Source organism: Dama dama, chromosome 1, assembly GCF_033118175.1.
Source record: "Dama dama isolate Ldn47 chromosome 1, ASM3311817v1, whole genome shotgun sequence".
In the NCBI taxonomy this organism is placed as follows: domain Eukaryota; kingdom Metazoa; phylum Chordata; class Mammalia; order Artiodactyla; family Cervidae; genus Dama; species Dama dama.
In genome coordinates this window covers 28,433,828-28,460,724 of record NC_083681.1, presented here as the reverse complement: position 1 = coordinate 28,460,724, position 26,897 = coordinate 28,433,828, and the positions used below count along the sequence as shown (strand labels likewise).

Genomic DNA, 26,897 nt, shown 5'->3' with positions numbered 1-26,897 from the left:
ACTTAGCAGCAGCAGTAGCAGCAGCATGACTAGTGATGTTGAGTCCCTTTTCATGTACCCGTTGGCCATTTGTATGTCTTGGTTGAAAAGATATCTGTTTAGGTCCTTTGCCTATTTTTAAATTGGATTTTTTTTTTCTTTACCTGAGTTGTATGAATTCCTTCTATATTTTGGATATTAACTCCTTATCAGATATGTGACTTGTAAATATATATTTCCCATTCCATAGGGTTGTGTTTTTATTGAAATTAGGCTTAATAATATATTTTATTTAGTCTGGTATATCCAAAATATTATTTCTACATGTAATCAGTGTAAAAATTATCAGTGAGATAGTTTACATTCCCTTTTTGTTGTTAAGTCTTTGAAATCTGATATGTATTTTTGCCTGTATAGCATATCAGTTTGAACTAGTCACATTTCAAGTGCTCAGTAGTCACATGTGACTAGTATCTACTCCATTGCATAGCACTGATCTAAACCATAAAATGATTCTAGACCTGAGCTGAGAGTAATCTAGATACTAGATAAGCTTTGTCATATAAATAAGAGAATACAAACTTAGCTACAGAAGTTAATATAAAGACAGCCTCTTGAAAATAATTAACAATGGCAAAATGCCTAAATGTTAGTGCATTTCAATGAGAGGTAGACTTCTTTCCATGAAAGAATATAGAAAAAAATAAAAATTAAAACAAATCTTTCTCTGCACTTGTTATAATGTTTTCTCTTATCTTCTTAAAAGCATTTCATTTGTTTACTGTATTCTGTGAAATGATTATGCGTGCATCTGCGTACTGGTTTAAGAGAGAGCTCTTTCTCTTTTTGGAGGAATTTTAGCAATTATGGTCTTTGCGTTTTCTTCCTAAGTAGTTTCTTTTTTTTAAGCTGCTCATTAATCGTAGCATCTCCCTGAGTGAAGAGACCTGATTATTTCTGATGGTAAGGAGGAAAGGTGATTTGTTTTGACCTTAATACTGAACATTTTCTTGGCTCGCTGGCTTTTATTGTCACCTTATCTTGCCTGTGAATGTGACATCAGGATATGTGAGTGAATTATTGTGTGTGTGAGGAAAACTGTTTTCTTGAACTTCATTCCCTAAGAGCATTACTGCACTTACAAAAATTAGGTAAGAGTTAAAGGAACTGTGGTTTAGAAGTGAGAACAGGAGGAAATGGCTGTTTTCCCCTTCTAGAATGAATAAAGAACTAGGACTTTAAATTTGGCACAATATAAGTTTAACTTTTCCTTATACCACCTGTGTATTAAAAAAGAAATTTGTTGAATGGAAATATATTGAGTAAGGAAATTCTTAAGGACTCCCAATAATCTGTATCTCTTTAGCAACATATTTTATATAATATCATGTTTAATTAATACTGTTGTTAATTCACAAGATCATGCTTTTTGCAGGATGAAAGGATTCTGTGTAGAGTAGTCAAACTTAAGAAATATATGGTCTGCTGGTAATGTGTTGGAAGTTTCCCTCTTTATTTGTTATGCTTTTCATATGTATGTGCAAGTATGTGATTCATAGATTTTTAACACTAATCTAAAAACATTCTTTGAGAGTCTTATCTTCTGTTTACCTGCCCATTTACCTTTTGTTATTGACACATTTTATTTTTCAAGCAACTAGTATGTACTACTTTTAAAGCCTTTATTATATAGCTTCCAATAATCTGTAACAGTGAAAATTCACGGTCATTGGTCTTTTCAAGTAGTTTCGAAATAGTTAGAACTACCTGCTTGCCAGCTGCCTGCTCTCTGACTTGGTAGTTTCTGTTTCACTGGTATTTTTTTTAAGGTATTGCTATTTAGAAAACTTCTACTCCTCAGTTGCAGCTAAGGTAGGAGCTAAGTGCGAGGAAGCTCTCGTCTCTGTTAGTAAGTGGTCCCATTAGGTGCCTGTGCAGAGTAGTCCTGTGGCTTCCTCCCTTGCATTAGCTACTTAGCATGGATGGAAGGGGGCCCATCCTGCATTGAGGAAGCAGCTCCCTCCCTCTCTTTGACATAGCCTTCAGGATCAGGTCTTGCTGTAGGTTCCATCCTGTGGCTCAGTCTGACTTTGCTGAATGAAATGCATTTTCTTCCCAGTTCCATTTCTTCCATGTTCTTCACACATCAGCTGATAGCAGCCTGTTCTGAATGCTGCCCACAAATTGTTAGCTATTTTGCTACTAGGTCCCCCAAATCACCCCTTAAGAAAGGAGTTGTTGTGTTGCAGATCCAGAACTATGTCACTTAGTGAAGCAAATCTAATCCTTGCCAAAGAATGCCTAACATTTAAGGCTTGATTCCAGAAAAAAAGGAAATAATAACAAAAGCAGTACCTGTAACGAATGTATATGCGTGCCAGGCATTATATAAGCAGGTTGCATTCATTAGCTTAGTTAATCCTCAATAACCTTTAGGGTGGCTTCTATTGTTGCCCACACTTTATAGATAAGGAGCCATGGAAAAATTAAATAACTTGGTTATATGTTGGTTATATGGTTATATGTTACCAGACAAATCCAAGATTTTGATCCCAGTCAGCTTGATACCATGTCCAGCTGCTAGGCAAAACTTCGCCTCCCTGTGTCTTGTTGAAGCTTAAATCGCACTATAAAGTAGGCAGAAACTTGATGCTTTTGTATATTAAAATCTCTCTGAATTTACTTCTAAGATTATGAAAAAAGTGAAAGTGTTAGTCGCTCAGTCGTGACCGACTCTATTGTGAACGTATGGCCTGTAGCCTGCCAGGCTCCTGTCTGTACTGTGATGTTTGTTGTTGTTGTTTTGGGAATTGTTCTTAGAGAACCAGCTGCAGATGCCAGACTAATTGCTGGAGTTAAGGTCCTATATGTGGTCTGGCACAGTGATGAGAAGAAGAAATACTAGTGGTTAGGGGCCGTAGGATTCAGGACAACTTATTAGAAGATCAGTTAGCTGGTGAGATTTGTTAATGTTTGTGCTATTGCTCCTTATAAAATTCTCTTCCCTCTTTTCTGCCCATCTCAATTCTGTGTCTTCTCAGGTTCTCTCTTCTTTGTGAAGTCTTTACCTGTGTTTACTTTTTCTCCCCCAGGTGAAGGTCATACTTCATCCTCTGTTCTACTTATACCATGTACATAGCTTTATTTATTGTATTTCCAGTGCTGTATAGTTGGCTGTTTCGCATATGTCTTTCTTTTCTACTCGATTGTGAGGTCCCTGAAGTGAAGGCTGTGTCTGGTTAATCTTCGTAGCTCAAGCCACATCCACCTCATTTTATCACATTCCATGTTCAAGGCAGAGCTTAACTCCGAATTGAGCTGGAATTGGTCTCCTTGTGCCTTCCTTCCATTAGTCCTTAACCTAACATCAGAAACAACTCCAAACAAAGTTACTCTTGTGCTGGTCATTCTTACATTTGAATCATTTACTATGTATAGTTCCATACTGTCTTTATTTATTTGGGCTGAACTTTTTTATAATTGACATCTTTGCTTCCCTGGTTTTCTTTTTCTTCTTTTTCTCAATAAGTGTAAATTTTCTTTTCCTCCCCCAGTGTATAGACCCATGTAATTTTAGGAATTGAAAGGTGCTAAATTTGCTTAGCCCTGATCCTTCATCCAGCTAATATGTGTTCAGTACATACTGATTGAGTAGTTGAAAAAGACATAGAGATATTTGGGGGCAACCCAATATTTTGGATATTTAAGAATAATGAGGAAGTTTAGATTTAGTAGATTAAAAACATCTTTCATCATTTATTCTGTCTTTAAATGTGTGCTGTTGAGTAACTTAAGAATTACGAGCAAAGTAGAAAGATGTTTTATGCTGAAGCTGTATATATACAACACAGAAAGATCTCCTAACGATTTTTTTAGGATCATCATTAAGAATTTGATTCTAAAGCTGAGCTACCTGGGCTTCATTCTTGGGTCTATCACATACTAGCTATAAATTACCTAGTCCTGGGTGATTACTGAATCTCTCTGTGTCTCAGGTTCCATATTTGTAGAACAAGAGTTGATAATAATATGGAGTGTTGTAAGGTTTAAATGAGTTAGTATTTACAAAGCACTAAGGTTTATATAGTATATATATACACATACTGGCATATAGTAAGTGTTCAGTATGTAGTATATAGTATATGTATATATATATATATATATATATATATACACACACATTCAGTCAGTCAGTCAGTTCAGCTGCTCAGTCGTGTCTGACTCTTTGCGACCCCATGAATCACAGCACACCAGGCCTCCCTGTCCATCACCAACTCCCGGAGTTCACTCCAACTCATGTCCATCAAGTCAGTGATGCCATCCAGCCATCTCATCCTCTGTCGTCCCCTTCTCCTCCTGCCCTCAATTCCTCCCAGCATCAGGGTCTTTTCCAATGAGTCAACTCTTCGCATGAGATGGCCAAAGTATTGGAGTTTCAGCTTCAGCATCAGTCCTTCTGATGAACACCCAGGACTTATCTCCTTTAGGATGGACTGGTTGGATCTCCTTGCAGTCCAAGGGACTCTCAAGAGTCTTCTCCAACACCACAGTTCAAAAGCATCAATTTTTCAGCGCTCAGCTTTCTTCACAGTCCAACTCTCACATCCATACATGACCACTGGAAAAACCATAGCCTTGACTAGACGGACCTTTGTTGGCAAAGTAATGTCCCTGCTTTATAATACGCTATCTAGGTTGGTCATAACTTTTCTCCCAAGGAGCAAGTGTCTTTTAATTTCATGGCTGCAGTCACCATCTGTAGGGATTTTGGAGCCCCCAAAAATAAAGTCTGACACTGTTTTCACTGTTTCCCCATCTATTTCCCATGAGGTGATGGGACCAGATGCCATGATCTTAGTTTTCTGAATATTGAGCTTTAAGCCAACTTTTTCACTTTCCTCTTTCTCTTTCATCAAGAGGCTCTTTAGTTCCTCTTCACTTTCTTCCATAAGGGTGGTGTCATCTGCATATCTGAGGTTATTTATATTTCTCCTGGCAATCTTGATTCCAGCTTGTGCTTCTTCCAGCCCAGCGTTTCTCATGATGTATTCTATAGTATATAATATAGTATATAGTAATTGTATATATATAATATATAGTATATATATAGTATGTAGTTATATAGTATATAGTTCAGTATATAGTATATATATATAGTATATAGTTCAGTATATAGTATATATATATAGTCTATAGTTCAGTATATAGTAATTGCTGCTGCCACCACCATCACCACCCTTACTACTATCACCGTTACTGAATTATAGAAGCGCCTCCTGAGATGTGGGATGTGCCTGTGGAACTTCTAGTCAGACCTTACCAAGTCATCATTTACTTATCATATAAGCTTCTTGTCTTAATAAGAAGACCTGCATGTGAGTGTCTGCACCAAAGCATGATTTGCCTAGATTGTAACCGCATCTGCAGGGTAATGAAGTATTTTGTTCTGGGGTTTTACTGTAGGAGCAATTTAAGAAATGGCAGAAGACCCATTAGCTTTTGGAGTCTGTTCCTTTGAGACCAACGTGCTAGGAATCCATTTCCTGTCTTTTTAAAAAGAGTAAATTTATTTTCTTCATTGACGTCCTGTAAACAAGATAATGGCAATTTGTATTTTGTGGAATATGTTTTAAAGTAGATTTAATTTCCTTAGTAAATGCTTTTTAATAATGCGTGGTGAGTGAGTTTTCTTTCTCTGTTGTCAGGTTGCTATCAAGATCATTGATAAGACGCAGCTGGATGAAGAGAACCTGAAGAAGATTTTCCGGGAAGTGCAGATTATGAAGATGCTGTGCCACCCCCACATTATCAGGCTCTACCAGGTGGGGTCCCCGGTGGTGGCGTGGGGCAGCAGGGACCCAGGGGGTCACTTGTGTCTGTGGGTACTTTTGAAGAGAAGGTGGGTGGGTGAACATATGCAGCTTTTTTTTTTTTTCTATGTTTGTATGTTCATCCTACTATTTCCCCACCTTCTTATCTATCCCCCAACTCAGTACTTCAGTTTCCCCTGGGGATTTACTAGTAAGCTCTAGCTTACCTAGGTAAGCTTGGATGCCACTCTTAGAGTTACACAAAAAGATTATTTAGAAGGTGATGAGAACCTATTTATTTAGGTCAGAATCCTAAAGCAGAATGGGAAATCCAAAAGGAACAGAGAATTTGAAGAGATTAAAATAATATTAACTTTTACAGCATTATTGAAATACCAATGTCTGTGATCATTTTATGAATTATCACCAAGGGTATTTTCAGTGTGGCTTGTTGTACCAGTCAAACCTATCTCCTTTTCAGCTCTGATAGGATCCCAGACATGGTTTCCTAAGGCTGCACTGATTCCTTCGATAGCCAGGAGATTGTGCATGCATACTTAGTCCCTCAGTCGTGTCCAGCTCTTTGATACCCCGTGGACTGTAGCCTGCCAGGCTCCTCTGTCCATGGGGATTCTCCAGGCAAGAACACTGGAATGGGTTGCCACGCCCTCCTCCAGGGGCTTCCCAGCCCAGGGATGGAACCCAGGTCTCCTGCATTGCAAGGGGATTCTTCACCACGTGGGCCACCACGGAAGCCCAGCCAAGAGACTGACTCCACATAATGGCAGAGTTTTCTGTTCTAGTTTACTTACCTTCCCAAGAAGCATGCATGTTTCATGCCGTCATCAAAAGTGATTCCCTAGCCTTACTGCAAAAGTAGTGAATCTAATGGCTGGAATTTTAAGCCAGATAGGAGAGGAGGACCTTGCCTTAGCAGGCGGGTGGAAGAGATATTTTGGGAGAGGTGGGGCTTTGGGGTGCTTCTCAAATTGCAGTGTGTTGGCAACCATGAGCCCTGCCTGTGCATGCGGCCAGCGCTGCTCACTGCTCTCTACCAGAACAGCCAACACCTCGTTCTGCAGGAAGTGGCCACCCACTCAGTTCGTTTGCTGCTGTTAGTCTGCAGTAAGTGGTTACTGGCCCAGACCTGGGATCATGTGTAAGAGTGGAAAGAGTACATCTGAGGCACAGCAGGCAGCCTTTCAGTCTGCTACTTGATAGAAAAGAAAGCATGTCGTGATATCAGTGCATGTTTACGACTGTAGCCTTAGGGCTCTTGTCTGGCATCACCTGCTCACATCCTGAAATGAATTAGATCAGCAGGAGCAGGACTGTTGAAATTTTATCACACAAAGTTATATTGAGCAACACCTCCGTTGTGCCTGAGAAGGAAACCCATGAAAGCTTCCTGGGGTTGTCTGAAGAGCTGTGTCTGCAAGTTCAGAGATGCTGCTTCCTTCCTATCCTGACAGACAGTAAACTTCTTGACCTCACTTTTTAAAATAAATCAACTTTTAATAGTTGTAGAGCTCATTATAAAGGCTGACGTTCCTTAAAAGTTTAACTTATAGGTATTAACCTTATCACTGAAATCTGCAAGTTTACCTTTCTTACCCAAGATTTCATTAGCCTTTCTGATTTATAGACTTTCAACCCTGGCTTTGAATATCACCCTCTTTTAGGCTTTAATTTTGTTGTCTGGCAGCTAGTATTGTTAATGGGAGAGTCTGAGTTGCCAAGGTGAGTATGACTGTTGAATCGTCTTCATACAGTATTAAGGTAGTTTTTATGTCATTTGCTAAAGCTTCAGTCTCCTTGGGCTTCCAGAGTGAACCAAATTTAAATAACTATATAGGGAAGTTTTTGAACTCCTGAAAAGCTTAAAAATAAAAAAAAAAGTCTAAAGTTAAACACAACATTGTAAATCAACTCTACTTCAACAAAATTTAAAAAAATAAAAAAATTTACAGTCAATAAAGTGAAAGTGAAGTCACTTAGTTGTGTCTGACTCTTTGCAACCCCATGGACAGTAGCCTGCACCAGACTCCTCTGTCCATGGGATTTTCTAGGCAAGAGCACTGGAGTGGGTTGCCATTTCCTTCTCCAGGGAATCTTCCCAACCCAGGGATCGAACCCATGTCTCCCACATTCTAGACAAACGCTTTACCGTCTGAGCCACCAGGGAAGTCCATAAAAGGCCTGGTATAAAGGAGATATACAATATGACATTTTTTTTCTTCTTTTTTATTTTTCTTTAACACTTACATATGGTTAGGATACTTACTTTTTGTTACATGAGCCAACATATAGAGAGCTTGAAAGCAATACATGTAACAGTGGGCTAGTATCACCAGTCTGTAGAGAGTTTTTAAGTTAAAGTGAGAAAAATGATGCAGTTGTTACATTGAAAAATTGAAATAATGTGCATACATACAATGGAGTACTATAAAACCATTTAAAAGAAGAAATAGATCTATTGTTATAATGGTATTAATGTATAGAGATGTCAAAAATAAAATGACTCGGGAATGATTTGACAAAATAATTAACTGTCAAGTATAGTGAAAGTGTAGAACTGTATTGCCTGCTTTGATAGTCACTAGCCACACGTGGTTGTGTATTAACATGTGGCTAGCATGAATGAGGAACTGGATTTTTACTTTTATTTAATATTAATTTAAATATAAAAACTGGAGCTGTTTACAATTAAAAGTGTTTGAAATATATTAATGATAATAAAATACAATAGAATTAATTTCACCTTTTTCTTTTTACTTTTCTAATGTGTTACTAGAAAAGTTAAAATTGTATGTGAGACTCACATAGTATTTCTGTTGGATACCACTACTCTAGAATGATATAAAATAAACTATTAACAGAGTTTCCTCTGGGGAATAAAATGGAAAGGCTTGGACAGAGGAAAACGTTTGGTCTTTTGTTTATATACTAGGTATTTAAAATGTTTATAATGAACATTTATACTTACATATTAATACTTTAATAAATATTTGATGAAAAAGATGAAAAGGAAGAAGGTACTGACAACACACCACAAGTTTTTAGAAAAGTAGCAAAATAAAGACTAAGATTAAAATACAAATGAGTAGTTATATCTTTGAGGTTGTTGAATGGAAAGTTGTCATTTCCATTTTTCAAAAAGCACAGCTATAGGTAATATCTGTGTAGTTCTTAAGTGATTCCAGTTGTTCTCCCTAAGTTTTATTTTGATTGGGTTTTGGGAGGGACATTTTTGAGCTTCAAGTGATCAATGATCCAAAACTTCAAGTGACCAAATGTGAACTTTTTGGTTCTTGGCAGCATCTTTGCGTCTTTTTGTGGAGCTTGAAAGACTGCTGAGTCCTGCTGGGACAATGCAAGGACTGTCTCTCTCAAGTAGTAAATATTTCCTACTTTGAAGAACTTGGAGGAATACCTGTTTCTCCCCTTCTTAAAGACATTTATATCTGTTCCCCTCCCAGCCCCACAAGTTTGAAGTCTCCTTTAGGCAGAAATGATTGTTAACATTTCACATGACAAAAGGAAGAGTTGTTGGTTTCTCTTCCTGTGCTATCAGCCTGTCATTTGTGTCACTGTCATTTTCCTGCCTTTGCACCAGGTTATGGAGACAGAGCGGATGATTTATCTGGTGACGGAATATGCGAGTGGAGGGGAAATATTTGGTGAGTACACGCACTGCGTTCTTTAAGCAGCTATTGAGCTCGCTGCGGCACTTAGAGCAGCTGCCCGACGCCTTTGTCACGTGAACGGCCGTCACTTGATGCTGTCCTTCAGCGCTGGCATCTTCTACCAACAGAGCAATTTTAATTATGTTTGAGTCCCCTCTTAAAGGTCTCACCATCTTTGTTTCCTTAGCAAAGGTGGTTTGTTTGTTTCAGTCAGGTGTTGACAGTTGAGATTAAAGATCTTCAAAAACAAAACATTTCTCTGAACATGAGGGTCTTTCCTACCGCCAGTTTCTAGCTGGAGTGACAACATGTGACGGAACCCCTTCAAATGTGGTGGGCCCCTGTTGTATATGGAAGAGTCTCTCAGAGCAAGCAGTCTCACCCTAATGCATTCTTTAACATTTACTTAAATATGACATGTAACTGTATTCCTTACCATGTGTTCACAGTCTCCTTGATGATTCTTGTAATTTAGGAGGTTTTGTGTTCAGTAACTGTGTTTTTCTTCCCCCTCTAACACTTAGCACAACATTAGAATTAAGCTGGCGAATTTGTTATGAGGAAATATGTCATTTTGAGGTGGTAAAAACTGGCCCCCCTCAATTTTTCTTTTGGTAGCTGTGATAAATGGAGCCAAATAAAGACTAAACTTTCAAACCTAGATTGACATGTCTTTTTATTTTTAAATTTTATTTCTTTTTGGCATGTGAATATAGAAAAGGGTTTCTTATGTATTTTAGGTTTATCTAGTGTGTTTTTTTAGATTTTGATTTGGTTTAAGTCTGGATGGTAAGAACTTTTTAAATTTTTAAAATATTGGCACTTGCTATGTGCCTCACTTCAGTTCAGTCGCTCAGTCGTGTCCGACTCTTTGCGACCCCATGAATCGCAGCACACCAGGCCTCCCTGTCCATCACCAACTCCCGGAGTTTACTCAAACTCATGTCCATCAAGTCAGTGATGCCATCCAGCCATCTCATCCTCTGTCGTCCCCTTCTCCTCCTGCCCCCAACCCCTCCCAGCATCAGGGTGCCTAATATATATTAAAAAGCCTGAAATCACCGTTAAGTGGCATTTTCTTATTAGTGACTGGTGAATTGTGACTGAGAATTTTTTGATATGTTAAACTGAAAGCTGATCATTTGATATCTAATAATCTTCAAAATAAGTGTGAATCTTTTAAAAAAAGGTATCATTTCCTAATGATGTTTTCACTTGCCTTTGTATCTGCTTATGTATAATGGTAGTCTTGGGAGCAAAGAGACCTTGTCCTCTTAACATTCATAATAATCAAAGAACCAAACACAGTGCACATCAGAGCTACCTTGCTCCTTAGAAGACAGATTTCAAAAGTACAGAAAAGATAACAATGCCCTGGTCGTAGATTCTTTGTGGGAACATAGCTCATGACGTGAGGAAATAGAATAGTACTTCTCATGGTATTGTTATAAAAGATCTGGAGGAGGAAGAAATTGCTGTTACCAAGAGAAACGACTGTGCCTGCACAAGGATGGACGTGTCTCATGAGGTCTGGTTTTTAGGTATCTGTACCAGAGGTGAAAGGATGGATTTAATCAAGAATATGCGCTTTGGAGGCAGCTCTGCCTGGTTTTGAATCACATTGTTGCCACCTATTTGCTTTTTCACTTGGATTCTGGGACTCACATTCATGGCCTATAAAGTCAGATCTGTAATATCTGCCTTGTAGTTGGGACGATTAAATGAGATAGCACATAGAGAGCCCTAGCACTTTGCTTCCTTTTCCTCTGTGTAATAGAACAAGTGGTTGATGAACTGCTGGTAGGAGAATGTGAGACACTCTGCTGCCCTCCCGAGTGAAACTGGTGAAAGTAATTTTTAAAAACCCCTAAACTCCAGCCATTTAAAGTCTCTGGAAATGGTTCTGAGGGTGAACAGCAACTGAAGAAACATTTATTCAAGAACATCTACGAAAATTTGCTAAGAAATAAGAGCGCTTGTGGTCTTTAAGCCAGTGCTACTTCCTTCTTCCCCTCTAGCCAACTCAGCAAGGTGGAGATTCCAAATCGGCAAGGTTACTCCAGCCAAGACCACAGCCTGCCCTCTGGCCTCCCCTTTTCACCTAGACTAATGGATTTCTTCCTGGAGGAACGGGACATAAACATTTCTCATCCTGCCCCGGCTACCTATTGCTGTTGCTAAGGCGTGGGTTAGAGCAGTTGAACAGTGAGGAGTCCTTTGTCTGCCCAACTCATACTTGTAGAGTTTGGGTGAGGCACACTGAGAATACTGGGACCCAGCTCATTCTTGCTTTATGTTCTAAACTAGTAGGTTATCTCAAGAGAGGCAAGCAGGGAGAATTTAGAATCTGCGCCCTTTCTCTCCACTGAACTCTACTCCTAGAGAGGGAGTGTTACTCAGAGAAAGCTTTGCCATTGTCCCCACGTCTAGCTTCAGAGTCCTGGCTCAGAGATTTGTCCAGAGGGAGAAACAGACCATAACACATATAGCTCCTAATTTCTTCCCGTAGGGACTGGCTTCATTTGCAACAGAGAATGAAGAAGTTTAAGCCCGAAGGCATTCATAAAAACAGTGGAGGTTGTGGTAAAAGGCATTTCAGAGGAGATTTGAGCAGGCTAAACTATAAGCCAGCTAGTTTGCAAGTAAGAACCAGGGAATAGAACATCACAAGAGCCTTCTAAGGTCAAAAGAAAAATCAAACACTGATCTCAGAAACTCTTCCTTCAAAGGAACGAGAATTTGATTAGATTGTTTATAGACCAGTTTATGCTCTAGGACATTATTGAAAATAATAGAGCAACTAGCCACAATTTTTGGATTTTAACAGCTGGGCATGGTTAAAGACAGGAAGGAAGCTCTACTCAAACCATGGTGATCCAGTGATCTGTTGGTAATTGTGGATGTAAAAGGATATGTGCCTCGCTGAGGAATAACATCAGAAGCTGATCACTATGTATAGGGGAATTCAGTTCAGTTCAGTCGCTCAGTTGTGTCCGACTCTTTGCGACCCATGGACTGCAGCATGCCAGGCCTCCCTGTCCATCACCAACTGCCGGAGTTTACTCAAACTCATGTCCATTGAGTCGGTGATGCCATCCAACCATTTCATCCTCTGTCGGCCCCTTCTCCTCCTGCCTTCAATCTTTTCCAGTGTTTCTCAGGGTCTTTTCAAATGAGTCAGCTCTTCGCATCAGGTGGCCAAAGTATTTCAGCTTCAGCATCAGTCCTTCCAATGAACATTCAGGACTGATTTCCTTTAGGATGGACTGGTTGGATCTCCTTGCAGTCCAAGGGACTCTAAAGAGTCTTCTCCAACACCACAGTTCAAAAGCGTCGATTTTTCGGTGCTCAGCTTTCTTTATTCCCTCTCTCACATCCATACATGACTACTGGAAAAACCATAGCCTTGACTAGATGGACCTTTGTTGGCAAAGTAACATCTCTGCTTGTTAATATGCTGAGTTGGTCATAACTTTTCTCCCAGGGAGTAAGTGTCTTTTTACTTCATAGCTGCAGTCACCATCTGCAGTGATTTTGGAGCCCCAAAAAATAAAGTCTGACACTGTTCCCACTGTTTCCCCATCTATTTGCCATGAAGTGATGGGACCAGATGCCATGATCTTAGTTTTCTGAATGTTGAGCTTTAAGCCAACTTTTTCACTTTCCTCTTTCACTTTCATCAAGAGGCTCTTTAGTTCTACTTCCCTTTCTGCCATAAGGGTGGTGTCATCTGCATATCTGAGGTTATTTATATTTCTCCCAGCAATCTTGATTCCAGCTTGTGCTTCTTCCAGCCCAGAGTTTCTCATGATGTACTCTGCATATAAGTTAAATAAGCAGGGTGACAATATACAGCTTTTACATACTCCTTTTCCTGTTTGGAACGAGTCTGTTGTTCCATGTCTAGTTTAACTGTTGCTTCCTGACCTGCATACAGATTTCTCAATAGTCAGGTCAGGTGGTCTGGTATTCCCATGTCTTTAAGAATTTTCCACAGTTTATTTTGATCTGCACAGTCAAAGGCTTTGGCATAGTCAATAAAGCAGAAGTGGATGTTTTTCTGGAACTCTCTTGCTTTTTCAATGATCCAGCGGATGTTGGCAATTTGATCTCTGGTTCCTCTGCCTTTTCTAAAACCAGCTTGAACAGCTGGAAGTTCACGGTTCACGTATTGTTGAAGCCTGGCTTGGAGAATTTTGAGTATTACTTTGCTAGCGTGTGAGATGAGTGCAATTGTGTGGTAGTTTGAGCATTCTTTGGCATTGCCTTTCTTTGGGATTGGAATGATAACTGACCTTTTCCAGTCCTGTGGCCACTGCCGAGTTTTCCAAATTTTCTGGCATATTGAGTGCAGCACTTTCACAGCATCATCTTTCAGGATTTGAAATAGCTCCACTGGAGTTCCATCACCTCCACTAGCTTTGGTCATAGTGATGCTTCCTAAGGCCCTCTTGACTTCACATTCCGGGACGTCTGGCTCTAGGTGAGGGATCACACCATTGTGATTATCGGGGTCGTGAAGATCTTTTTTGTACAGTTCTTCTGTGTATTCCTGCTGCCTCTTCTTAATATCTTCTGCTTCTGTTAGGTCCATACCATTTCTGTCCTTAATTGAGCCCATCTTTGCATGAAATGTTCCCTTGGTACCTCTGATTTTCTTGAAGAGGTCTCTAGTCTTTCCCATTCTATTGTTTTCCTCTATTTCTTTGCACTGATCACTGAGGAAGGCTTTCTTATCTCTCCTTGCTATTCTTTGGAACTCTGCATTTGAATGGGTAATCTTTCCTTTTCTCCTCTGCTTTTGGCTTTTCTTCTTGTCATAGCTATTTGTAAGGCTCCTCAGACAGCCATTTTGCTTTTTTGCATTTCTTTTTCTTGAGGATGGTCTTGCTCCCTGTCTCCTGTACATTGTCACAAACCTTCATCCGTAGTTCATCAGGCACTCTGTGTATCAGATCTAGGCCCTTAAATCTATTTCTCACTTCCACTGTCTAATTGTAAGGGATTTGATTTAGGGGAATAAACTTCCCCTAAATTTAGGGGATTTGATTTGTATAGGGTGATAAACTTGACTAAAACTATCCAGTCAGTCACTAACAAATAAACAGATAACAATGACATGCTCCAGAAGGGCAGAGCACCTGGAGTTGCCAGAACGTATTATGTAAAACATCTATATGCCAACAACAGCAAACTGTGAAACACATAACGAAACAGGAAAGTATGACCCATATACTGAAAAACAGCAGGCCGAAGAAACTGCCTGTCAGAGTGACCATATTTATCAAGAAAAGACTTTAAAGTAGCCATAATGGAAATGTTCACAGTCTTAAAGGAACTCACAAAGTGGTACAAGAAGATATGATTACAGGGTCACATCAAATAAGAATATCAGTAAAAAGGTAGAAATTATAAAAAATCATCAAAAGAAATTATGAAATTGAACAGTAAAATAACTAAAATGTATCAGAGAGACTTAACTATAGATTTTAACTCGCAGAACAGGAAGTGAATTTGTAGATAGATAGGCATGTTATGGGGCTTCCCCAGGTGGCACTTGTTGTGAAGAACCCACCTGCCAGTGCAGGAGACGTAAGAGATATGGGCTCAATCCCTGGGTTGGGAAGATGCCCTGGCAGAGGGCATGGCAACCCACTCCAGTATTCTTGCCTGGAGAATCCCATGGACACAGGAGCCTAGTGGGCTACAGTCCATAGGGTTGCAAAGAGCTGGACATGACTGAAGCGACCTAGCACACACATACACAGGCATGCACACACACAGGCATGTTAATGCAAGTTGCAGACCAAAGAGAAGAATGAGTTAAAAACAATGAACAGACCCTCAGAGAAATGAGAGGTACAATCAGATGCTCCAACATATGTATAATGGGAGTACTAAAGAAGAGAGAAAGGAGCAGAAAAATTATGCAAGAAAGTAATGGCTGTAAACTTCACAAATTCATTGAAAAACCTACATATCTAGGAATTTCTTCAAAATCCAGTTAGCAGTAAACACAAAGAGGTCCACAAACAGATATGTCATAGTAAATATAATGGAAGTTAAAGACAGATATTGAAAGCATCAAGAGAAAAATGATGTGTCACTTAAGAGCAATTCCTTAAGTTTTGGTAGTAGACTTTTCAGCAGAAATGATGGAGGACAGAAGGCAATAGGATAACATTTGTAAAGTGCTGAAAGGAAAAAACAAAACAAAACAAACTGTTAACTAAAATCCTATATCCAGTAAACCTGTATTTCAAAAATGAAGGTGAAGTAGCCTTTCTCAGATAATCAAGCACTGAGGGATTTTGTTGCTGACAGAGCCACATTATAAGAAAGGCTAAAGGAAATTCTTCAAGGTAAAAGCAGATGACTTCACATGGTAATTTGAGTTCATGTAAGAAAAAAAGGGCACCAATAAATGTCATGTAATCATAAAAGACAGAAGTGATACATACTTTCTGCTTTTTTCTCTTAATGTATTTAAAAACAAACATGAAATACATTATTAAGGCTGTAGTGTAATATATTTGTCAATAGCAGCACAATGGAGGTGGGGTGTGTGTGAGAAAAACTGCATTAGGCTAAGGAAGTCATTATAGATGGCACAGAAATAATTATAGTGGTATATTGTTGGATTTGTAACATTAATCAATGTAATTTTATTATAAAAACACTAGAAAAGAGGGTAAAAGAAATGACAGTATAAGGGAGAAACACTTCTATATAATCATCAAAATTAAGCTGGTATAAATCAGAGCCTCATTTGAGTAAGATAAAATATACATGCTAAACACTGAAGTAGTCACTTAAAAAAATAACCTTAAAAATTGCAGTGCAAAAGTCATTAAAGAAATTGAAATGCTTTGTTAGAAAATATTCACTTAATGCAGAAGAAAGCAGTAATGAAGAATAGAATAAAATAGACAAACTATATGGAAAACAAAAGGTAAAACAGCAGACGTAAATCCATTATCAATAATTACATTAAATGTAAATGGGTAGGATAATGTAATGCAAAGGCAATGATTGTTAAACTGAATAAAAACACATGGTCCATTGTATGCTATCTACAAGAAACATACTTTAAATTTAAAGATACCAATAAACTGAAAGTAAAAGGATGGAAAATGTCATATCATGCAAATAGCAGTGATAAGAAAGCTAGAATGGCTATGTTGATATCAGATAAAATAGACTTTAAACACATAAGAGTTTCTTTTTCTACTTACTAGAGATAAAGAGGGATATGATGAGAAGGTAATACGTAAGTAAGCTATAACAGTTATAAACATATGTGTCTAACAGGGCACCAAAATATATCAGACAACAACTGGCAGAAATGAAGGAAGAAATAGACAGTGACAACAATTGAAAGCTTCAACACCCTCCTTGCAATAATGGATAGAAAAATTAGGCAGAAGATCAACAAGGAAAAAATAAGACTTGGTCGACCAATACCCAGCTGTACCTAACAGATACTGATAGAATACTCCATCTAATAGCAATACGATATACATGCTTATCAAGTAAACACAGAACATTCTCAAGGATAGACCATACACTAGTCCATAAGACAAACCTCCATAAAATTTAAACTTACTCAGTTTTAGTAGTAATACAAAATGTTTTATAGTCACAGTGGAATGAAATTAGAAATGAATAGTAGGAAAATTGGGGGAACTCACAAATATGTGAAACTTAAACAGTGTATTTTAAAGTAAGCAATGAGTCAAAGAATAAGTCAAAAGCAAATTCAGAAAGTACTTTTAGATGAATGAAAATAAGGACAACATTTCAAAACCTGTGGATTGCAACTAAAAGGGTGCTTAGAGGGAAGTTTATAACTGTAAAATGCCTATAGTAAGAAAGATCAATTACCTAGTCTTCTACCTTAAGACAATGAAAGAGTAAGAGCACCCCAAACCTAAAACAAGCTGAAGGAAGGAAATCATAATTACAGCAGAAGTTAATGAAAGAATAGAAAAAATAATAGAGAAAATCAATGAAACCAAAAGCTGGTTCTTTGAAATGGTCAACAAAATTGGCAGATCTTTAGTTAGATTGACCAAGCAAAAAATGAAACACTCAAATTACTAGAATCATAAATGAAAGAAGAGATATTACTAATGATCCTAAATTAATAACAATTGTAAAGGAATACTTGAGCAGTTATATACCCACAAATTATATAACTTAGATAAAATGGACAAATTCCTAGAAAGATACAAACTATTGAAACTGACTCAAGAGATACACAATTTGAATATATCTGTATCAAGTGAAGAGATTGAAGCAGTAATCAAAAACCACACATAAAAAAGCCCATGTCCAGAGGGCATCACTGCTGAACTCTACCAAATATTTAAAAAGAATTACTAATAACAGCAAACTTTCACAAACTCTTCTAAAAAATATAAGAGGAGATGTACATGATGTATGTATAGATACTTGACATATACCTGATAAGAATACTAGGCAAAGACATCACAAGGAAAAAAAAAACACTATAGACCAGTATCTCTTATGAATATGGTTGCAAAATTCTTCAAAAGGATAGTTACAAACAAAATCCGGCAGCATATAAGAAGAATTATACACTATGACCAAGTGGAATTTATTTACTTGCAAGGAACGCAAGGTTGGTTCACCATATCAGAATTCATGAATATAATCAGTTCAGTTCGGTTGCTCGTCATGTCCGACTCTTTGTGACCCCATCGACTGAAGCATGCCAGGCTTCCCTGTCCGTCACCAACTCCTGGAGCTTGCTCAAACTCGTGTTCATCAAGTTGGTTATGCCATCCAATCATCTTGTCCTCTGTCGTCCCCTTCTCCTCCTGCCTGAAGTCTTTCCTAGCATTAGGGTCTTTTCCAACGGGTCAGTTCTTCGCATCAGGTGGCCGAAGCTTTGGAGCTTCAGCTTCAACATCAGTCCTTACAATGAGTATTCAGGACTGATTTCTTTAGGATTGACTGGTTTGATCTCCTTGCAGTCCAAGGGACTCACGAGTCTTCAACAACCACAGTTCAAAATCATCAGTTCTTCGGCACTCAACTTTCTTTATGGTCCAACTCTCACACCCATACATGACTGTTGGATATACATGAATGTAATGCATATCAATAAAAGAAATCACAAGGTAACATGATTATCTCCCGTGCATCTATGCCCAACCTATGTCAAAAGAGGCAAGAGTATACAATGGAGAAAAGACAGTCTCTTTAATAAGTCAGGCTGGGAGAACTGGACAGCTACATGTAAAAGAATGTAACTAGAACATTTTCCAACAGCCTACACGAAAATAAACTCAGAATAGATCAAAGACCTATATATAAGGCCATACACTATAAAACTCTTAGAGGAACACATAGGCAGTATAATCTTTGACATAAATCACAGCAATATTTTTTTGATCCCCCTCCTAATGAGAATAAAAACAAAAATAAACAAATAGGACCTAATTAAACTAAAAAGCTTCCGGACAGCAAAGGAAACCATACATAAAACAGAAAGACAACCCACAGGCTGGGAGAAAATGTTTGCAAACAAAGCAACCAACAGGAGATCTCCAAAATATACAAACAGCTCATGCAGCTCTATGTCAAAAAAACCAAACAACCCAATTAAAAAAAAAGTGATCAGAAGATCTAAATGGACATTTCTCCAAAGAAGACATATAGATGGCCAAAAAAGCACATGAAAAGATGCTCAACATTACTGATTGTAAGAGGAATGTGAACTGAAACTACAATGAAGTGTCACCTCACACTGGTCAGAATGGTCATCATCAAAAAGTCTGTAAACAATAAATGCTGGAAAGGGTATGGAGAAAAGGGAACCCCCTACACTGTGCTGGGGATGTAAATTGGTGCAAACACAATGGAAAACAGGATGGAAGTTCTTAAAAATCTAAAAATAGAATTGCAGTATGATCCAGCAGTCCCACTCCTGGGCATATATCCAGAGAAAACTAATCTGAAAGGATACGTACACCCCAGTGATTATTGCAGCACTCTTTACAGTACATGGAAGCAAACATAAATGTCTATCAACAGAGGAATGGGTAAAGAAAATGTGGTATGTATATACAATGGACTATTACTCAACCATAAAAAAGAATGAAATAATACCATTTGTAGCAACATGGATGGGTGGTTAGTCATCAGTATTTTTAAGAATGAAAGAATAGGTTTAAGGGTGAAACCCTTCATATCATCAGTATCTAAGTTGAAAATGAGGCCACAAAATATGAAAAAGCCACTGTTGATGAAAGACGATTGTGGTATGGCAAAAACTACCACAATATTGTAAAGTAATTATCCTCCAATTAAATTAATATTTAAAAAGCCAAGGAAAATAGAAATTTTAAAAAGTAGTAGTGTTAAATGCTGTAGAAAAGTCAGCTATGATAAGGACTGAAAAGTAACTTCTGACTTTGTGGTGATATTCTCAGTATTCTTAAAGAGAGCTGTTTCACTAGTGTAGTAAGAATAGAAATCAGAATGTAATGGGGTAAGCTATGAGTGCATAAATGTTATGTAATAACTCAATTCTAAAATACATATTGACATAATCATTGAAAATAAAAGTGATGGTCAACAAAAGAGTCTGAAATGCAGTACTTGGGTACAGTCTCAAAAATGACAGAAGGGTCTCTGTTAGTTTCCAAGGCAAACCATTCTATATCACAGTAATACAAGTCTGTGCCCCAATCACTAGTGTCAAAGAAACTGAAGGTGAATGGTTCTATGATCATCTACAAGACCTTCTAGAACTTACACCAAAAAAAATGTCCTTTTCATCATCGGGGACTGGAATGCAAAAGTTGGAGGTCAAGCAATACCTGGAGTAACAGGCGAGTTTGGCTTTGGAGTACTAAATGAAGCAGGGCAAAGGCTAACTGAGCTTTGCCAAGAGAACGCACTGGTCATAGCAAACAACCTCTTCAACACCACAAGAGATAACTCTAAACTTGGACATCAGCATATGGTCTATACCGAAATGAGATTGATTATATTCTTTGCAGCTGAAGCTCTATACAGTCAGCAAAAACAAGACCAGAAGCTTACTATGGCTCAGATCATGAACTCTTTATTGCAAAATTCAGACTTAAACTGAAGAAAGTAGGGAATACCACTAGAACATTCAGGTATGACCTAAATCAAATCCCTTACGATTATACAGTAGAAGTGACAAATAGATTCAAGGGGTTAGATCTGATGGACAGAGTGCCTGAAGAACTATGGATGGAGGTTCATGACATTGTACAGGAGGTGATGATCAAGACCATCCCCAAGAAAGAGAAATGCAAAAAGGCAAAATGGTTGTCTCAGGAGGCCTTACAGATAGCTGAGAAAAGAAGAGAAGCTAAAGGCAAAGGAGAAAAGGAAATATATACCCATCTGAATGCAGAGTTCCAAAGAATAGCAAGGAGAGATATTAAGCCTTCCTCAGTGATCCATGCAGAAAAATAGAGGAAAACAATAGAATGGGAAAGACTAGAGATCTCTTCCAGAAAATTAGAGATACCAAGCGAACATTTCTTGTAAAGATGGGTATAATAAAGAACAGAAACAGTATGGACCTAACAGAAGCAAAAGATGTTAAGAAGAGGTGGCAGGAATACACAGAAGAACTATACAAAAAAGATCTTCATGACCCAGATAACCAAGATGGTGTGATCACTCACCTACAGCCAGACATCCTGGAATGTGAAGTCAAGTCGGCCTTAGGAAGCATCACTACGAACAAAGCTAGTGGAGGTGATGGAGTTCCAGTTGAGCTATTTTTTTTTTTCAGTTGAGCTATTTTAAATCCTAAAAGATGATGCTGTGAAAGTGCTACACTCAATATGCCAGCAAATTTGGAAAACTCAGCTGTGGCCACAGGACTGAAAAAGGTCAGCTTTCATTCTAATCGCAAAGAAAGGGAATGCCAAAGAATGTTCAGACTAGTGTATAATTGCACTCATCTCACAGGCTAGCAAAGTAATGCTCAAAATTCTCCAAGCAAGGCTTCAACAGTACATGAACCAACAACTTCCAGATGTGCAAGCTGGTTTTAGAAAAGGCAGAGGAACCAGAGATCAAGTTGCCAACATCCGTTGGATCATTAAGAAAGCAAGAGAGTTTCAGAAAAACATCTACTTCTGCTTTATTGACTATGCCAAAGCCTTTGACTGTATGGATCACAACAAACTGTGGAAAATTCTTATGGAGATGGGACTTCCAGACCACCTGACCTGCCTCTTGAGAAATCTATATGCAGGTCAGGAAACAACAGTTAGAACCAGAATTGGAACAATGGACTGGTTCCAAATTGGGAAAGGAGTATGTCAAGGCTGTACATTGTCACCCTGCTTATTTAACTTCCATGCAGAGTACAGCATGCGAAATGCCAAGCTGGATGAAGCACAAACTGGAATTAAGATTGCCGGGTATGCAGATGACACAACTGTTATGGTAGAAAGCAGAGAGGAACTAAACAGCCTCTTGATGAAAGTGAAAGAGGAGAGTGACAAAGCCGGCTTAAAGCTCAACATTCAAAAAGCTATGATCATGGCATCCCGTCCCATCACTTCATGGCAAATAGACGGGGAAACAATGGAAACAGTGACAGACTTTATTTTCTTGAGCTCCAAAATCTCTGCAGATGGTGACTGCAGCAATGAAATTAAAAGATGCTTGCTTCTTGGAAGAAAAGCTATGACCAACCTAGACAGCATATTAAAAAGCAGAGACATTACTTTGCCAACAAAGGTCCATCTAGTTAAGTGAGTGAAGTCGCTCAGTTGTGTCTGACTCCTTTTGACCCCATGGACAGAGGTAGCCAACCAGGCTCCTCTGACCATGGGATTTTCCAGGCAAGGGTACTGGAGTGGGTTGCCATTTCCTTCTCCAAAGCTGTGGTTTTTCCAGTAGTCGTATATGGAATGTGAGAGTTGGACCATAAAGAAAGCGGAATGCCAGAAAATTGATGCCTTTGAACTGAGGTGTTGGAGAAGACTCTTTGAGTGGCCCTTGGACTTCAAGGTGATCAAACCAGTCAATCCTAAAGGAAATCAGTCCTGAATATTCATTGGAAGGACTGATGCTGAAGCTAAAGCTGCAATACTTTGGCCACCTGATGCGAAGAACTGACTCATTGGAAAAGACCCTGATGCTGGGAAAGATTGAAGGCAGGAGGGGAAGGGGATGATAGGATGAGATGGTTGGATGGCATGACCATCATGATGGACATGAGTTTGAGCAAGCTTTGGGATTTGGAGGCCTGGTACATTGCAGTCCACGGGGTCACAAAGAGTCGGGCACAACTGAGCAACTGAACTTAACTGAAAAGTGACAGTATCAGAGTCAAGAATATCTTCTCTCCAACGAATAAATATAAAACTAGACAAAATTGTCAGAAACACTCAGAGTTCTGTAAATGAACAAATAGCAAACATCAAATTGAGAAGCTTAATTTATGAAAAGCTTTTAGCTTGTAATAAGAACAGTGGGAGGCTTGGCTTTCTTGCCTGAGCCCCTACAACTTTCACCTCTTCCTCTAGGGGAAACGGTGTGATCAAGGGTGGGTTGGCATTAAGACTAGCATCTTTGTTGCCAGAGGCAGCTGACTTGATTTGGAATGAAAGATGAAAAACCCATGCTCAGTTGTGTTGTCAGTGAAAATAGTAATTTTGGTAGAAAACAAATGTAGGGGGCTCAAAGCCTTGCTAGCTAGTCATTGTGGCCTTGCTTGGGGTGAGCATAAGCATGGCCCACTAGCCAGTAATCTAGTAGGGAGACCTTGTTACTGAGAGAACCGCAGCAGGGTAGGATACCCTTCTCCATTCATCTCTGGTTTACTAGGGGACTGGCATCTGTTAGCAAGTCCTGAGAGAGCCCAGCAAAGTTTATAGCTGAGGCTGACTTTGAAACTTTCTGAATATTGAGTGAACTCCTGAATCCACCAATAAATTTGTCAGCAGAAAGTGAAAGGTCTACTGTCTTGACACCTAAGTGATGTAGACATAGGAATGACCTCCAGGAAGTCATCCTAAAAAATAAAAGCAAGAACTTTAAAAATTAGCAGAGATTTCAATGGCTACATGCCACAGAGAGACAGAATCTCAAATTAACCGTCTTATTTCTTAGAGGGTTACTGAAAAAAAAACAAGGATGAGCAACGGGAACAGTAATCCTCAGGGGGAAAAATAATAATCTAGAATTGGTTAAATATATTATCTATAATACTTTTATTTAAAAAAGTTTCAGGGGAGTGGGAATTGATTGAAGGCAGTGAAAAAGTAGACTTCAGTTGTAAATGAGTAGTAGAAATGTAAATGTACAATATGATAAATTAACATTGTTATATGTTACGTATGAAAGTTGTTAAGACCATAAATCCTGAGTTCTCATCACAAAACATTTTATATTTTAAATTTTGTGTCTATATGACTCTATATGAGATGATGAATGTTCACTAAAATTATTGTGGTAATCATTTCATGATGTACATAAGTCAAATCATTGTGCTAGACACCTTAAACTTATATAATGCTATATGTCACTTAGACATCAATAAGACTGAAAGGGACTATGGCTGATTCATGTTAATGTATGGCAGAAACCAACACAATATTGTGGAGCAATTATTCTTCAATTAAAAATAAATAAATTTTACAATTTCCTTAAAAAAAAAACCCAAAAGAGGGAGAAAAGAAAACCTGGGAACATGTGACCCAAAATCAGAAAGAAAAGTAGTCAATGGAAATTTTCTCTGAGTGAGCTTAGATGTTGCTTTTAGCAAAAACTTCTGGCAGTTTATTATAAATTTGTCCAAAGAAAGAAATCATGTTTAAATAACTAACAGAAAATATGATGACAATGACTTAATAAGTAAGGAATCTCAATAAGGATTTAGAAACTATTAAAAAAGAAGAAAATGGAAATTCTAGAAAAGCACAATAACTGAGATGAAAAATACACTAGTTGAGTTCAAGAGCAGATTTTAGGTGGCAAGGAAAAAAAAAAAAAAACCCTGAGGAACTATCAATAGAAATTACCCAGTTTGAAGAACAGAGAGAAGATCATTGAAGAAAAATAATCACAACCTTTGAAATCTATGAAACAAGATCAAGTTTACCAACATATGTATATTGGGAATTCCATAAGGAAAGGAGAAAGGGACAGAAAGAATATTTGAAGAAATAGTGGCCAGAGATTGTTAAAGTGTATTATAAAACATCAATTTATGGTCTCAAGAGGCTCGTTGAGTCTCAAGTAGGATAATTGCAAAAAGATCTACATCTAGACACATCACTGTCAGTTTGCTAAAAGACAAAGAGCAAGCAGCAAGAGAAAATTGACCCATCACATATGGGGTAAGAGCAATATGATTTATAGCTGGATTCTCACCAGAAAAAATGGAGGTGGTGGATTGACATGTTTAAGATGCCGAAATAAAAAACTGAACCATGAATTTTGTATCTAGCAAAAATATCCTTTTAAATGAAGGCAGAATAAAGTCATCCCTAAATAAATATTAATAAAGACAGAGAGTTTCTTGTATAAGCAGATTTGCTATTAGAAGCCATCCCAAAGGAGATGCTCAGACTGAAAGCAAGTGATGCCAAACGGTAACTCATAGCCACAGGAGAGAATGAAGAAAATCAGGAAAGATGAATGTCTAGGAAATAAAGGAGTATATACATATAACTTTTCCCTCTTTTATTCTCTTAATTTCTTTTTTTTTTTTTTGTATTTTATTTTATTTTTTAATTTATTTTTATTATTATTATTATTTTTTTTTCCAGTGGGTTTTGTCATACATTGATATGAATCAGCCATGGATTTACATGTATTCCCAATCCCGATCCCCCCTCCCACCTCCCTCTCCACCCGATTCCTCTGGGTCTTCCCAGTGCACCAGGCCGGAGCACTTGTCTCATGCATCCCACCTGGGCTGGTGATCTGTTTCACCATAGATAGTATACATGCTGTTCTTTTGAAATATCCCACCCTCACATTCTCCCACAAAGTTCAAAATTCTGTTCTGTATTTCTGTGTCTCTTTTTCTGTTCTGCATATAGGGTTATCGTTATCACCTTTCTAAATTGCATATACATGTGTCAGTATGCTGTAATGTTCTTTATCTTTCTGGCTTACTTCACTCTGTATAATGGGCTCCAGCTTCATCCATCTCATTAGGACTGGTTCAAATGAATTCTTTTTAATGGCTGAGTAATAGTCCATGGTGTATATGTACCACAGCTTCCTTATCCATTCATCTGCTGATGGGCATCTAGGTTGCTTCCATGTCCTGGCTATTATAAACAGTGCTGCGATGAACATTGGGGTGCACGTGTCTCTTTCAGATCTGGTTTCCTCAGTGTGTATGCCCAGAAGTGGGATTGCTGGGTCATATGGCAGTTCTATTTCCAGTTTTTTAAGAAATCTCCACACTGTTTTCCATAGCGGCTGTACTAGTTTGCATTCCCACCAACAGTGTAAGAGGGTTCCCTTTTCTCCACACCCTCTCCAGCATTTATTGCTTGTAGACTTTTGGATAGCAGCCATCCTGACTGGCGTGTAATGGTACCTCATTGTGGTTTTGATTTGCATTTCTCTAATAATGAGTGATGTTGAGCATCTTTTCATGTGTTTGTTAGCCATCTGTATGTCTTCTTTGGAGAAATGTCTGTTTAGTTCTTTGGCCCATTTTTTGATTGGGTCATTTATTTTTCTGGAATTGAGCTGCAGGAAACTGCTTGTATATTTTTGAGATTAATCCTTTGTCTATTTCTTCATTTGCTATTATTTTCTCCCAATCTGAGGGCTGTCTTTTCACCTTACTTATAGTTTCCTTTGTAGTGCAAAAGCTTTTAAGTTTCATTAGGTCCCATTTGTTTAGTTTTGCTTTTATTTCCAATATTCTGGGAGGTGGGTCATAGAGGATCTTGCTTTGATTTATGTCGGAGAGTGTTTTGCCTATGTTCTCCTCTAGGAGTTTTATAGTTTCTGGTCTTACATTTAGATCTTTAATCCATTTTGAGTTTATTTTTGTGTATGGTGTTAGAAAGTGTTCTAGTTTCATTCTTTTACAAGTGGTTGACCAGTTTTCCCAGCACCACTTGTTAAAGAGGTTGTCTTTTTTCCATTGTATATCCTTGCCTCCTTTGTCAAAGATAAGGTGTCCATAGGTCCGTGGATTTATCTCTGGGCTTTCTTTTCTGTTCCATTGATCTATATTTCTGTCTTTGTGCCAGTACCATACTGTCTTGATGACTGTGGCTTTGTAGTAGAGTCTGAAGTCAGGCAGGTTGATTCCTCCAGTTCCATTCTTCTTTCTCAAGATTACTTTGGCTATTCGAGGTTTTTTGTATTTCCATACAAATTGTGAAATTCTTTGGTCTAGTTCTGTGAAAAATACCGT

The 26,897-nt window shown here is 38.2% G+C and overlaps 1 protein-coding gene across 5 annotated transcripts in view; it reads left to right on the top strand.

The window, feature by feature from the left end:
- SIK3 (SIK family kinase 3) overlaps positions 1 to 26,897 on the top strand; it is a 262,793-nt gene that overhangs the window by 134,856 nt on the left and 101,040 nt on the right. For all 5 annotated transcript variants that reach the window (XM_061145088.1, XM_061145086.1, XM_061145087.1 and 2 more), the window contains exons 2-3: positions 5,685 to 5,801; positions 9,406 to 9,469. In XM_061145088.1, the coding sequence (XP_061001071.1) occupies positions 5,685 to 5,801; positions 9,406 to 9,469 (181 nt within the window). The remainder of the gene's footprint in view (positions 1 to 5,684; positions 5,802 to 9,405; positions 9,470 to 26,897) is intronic.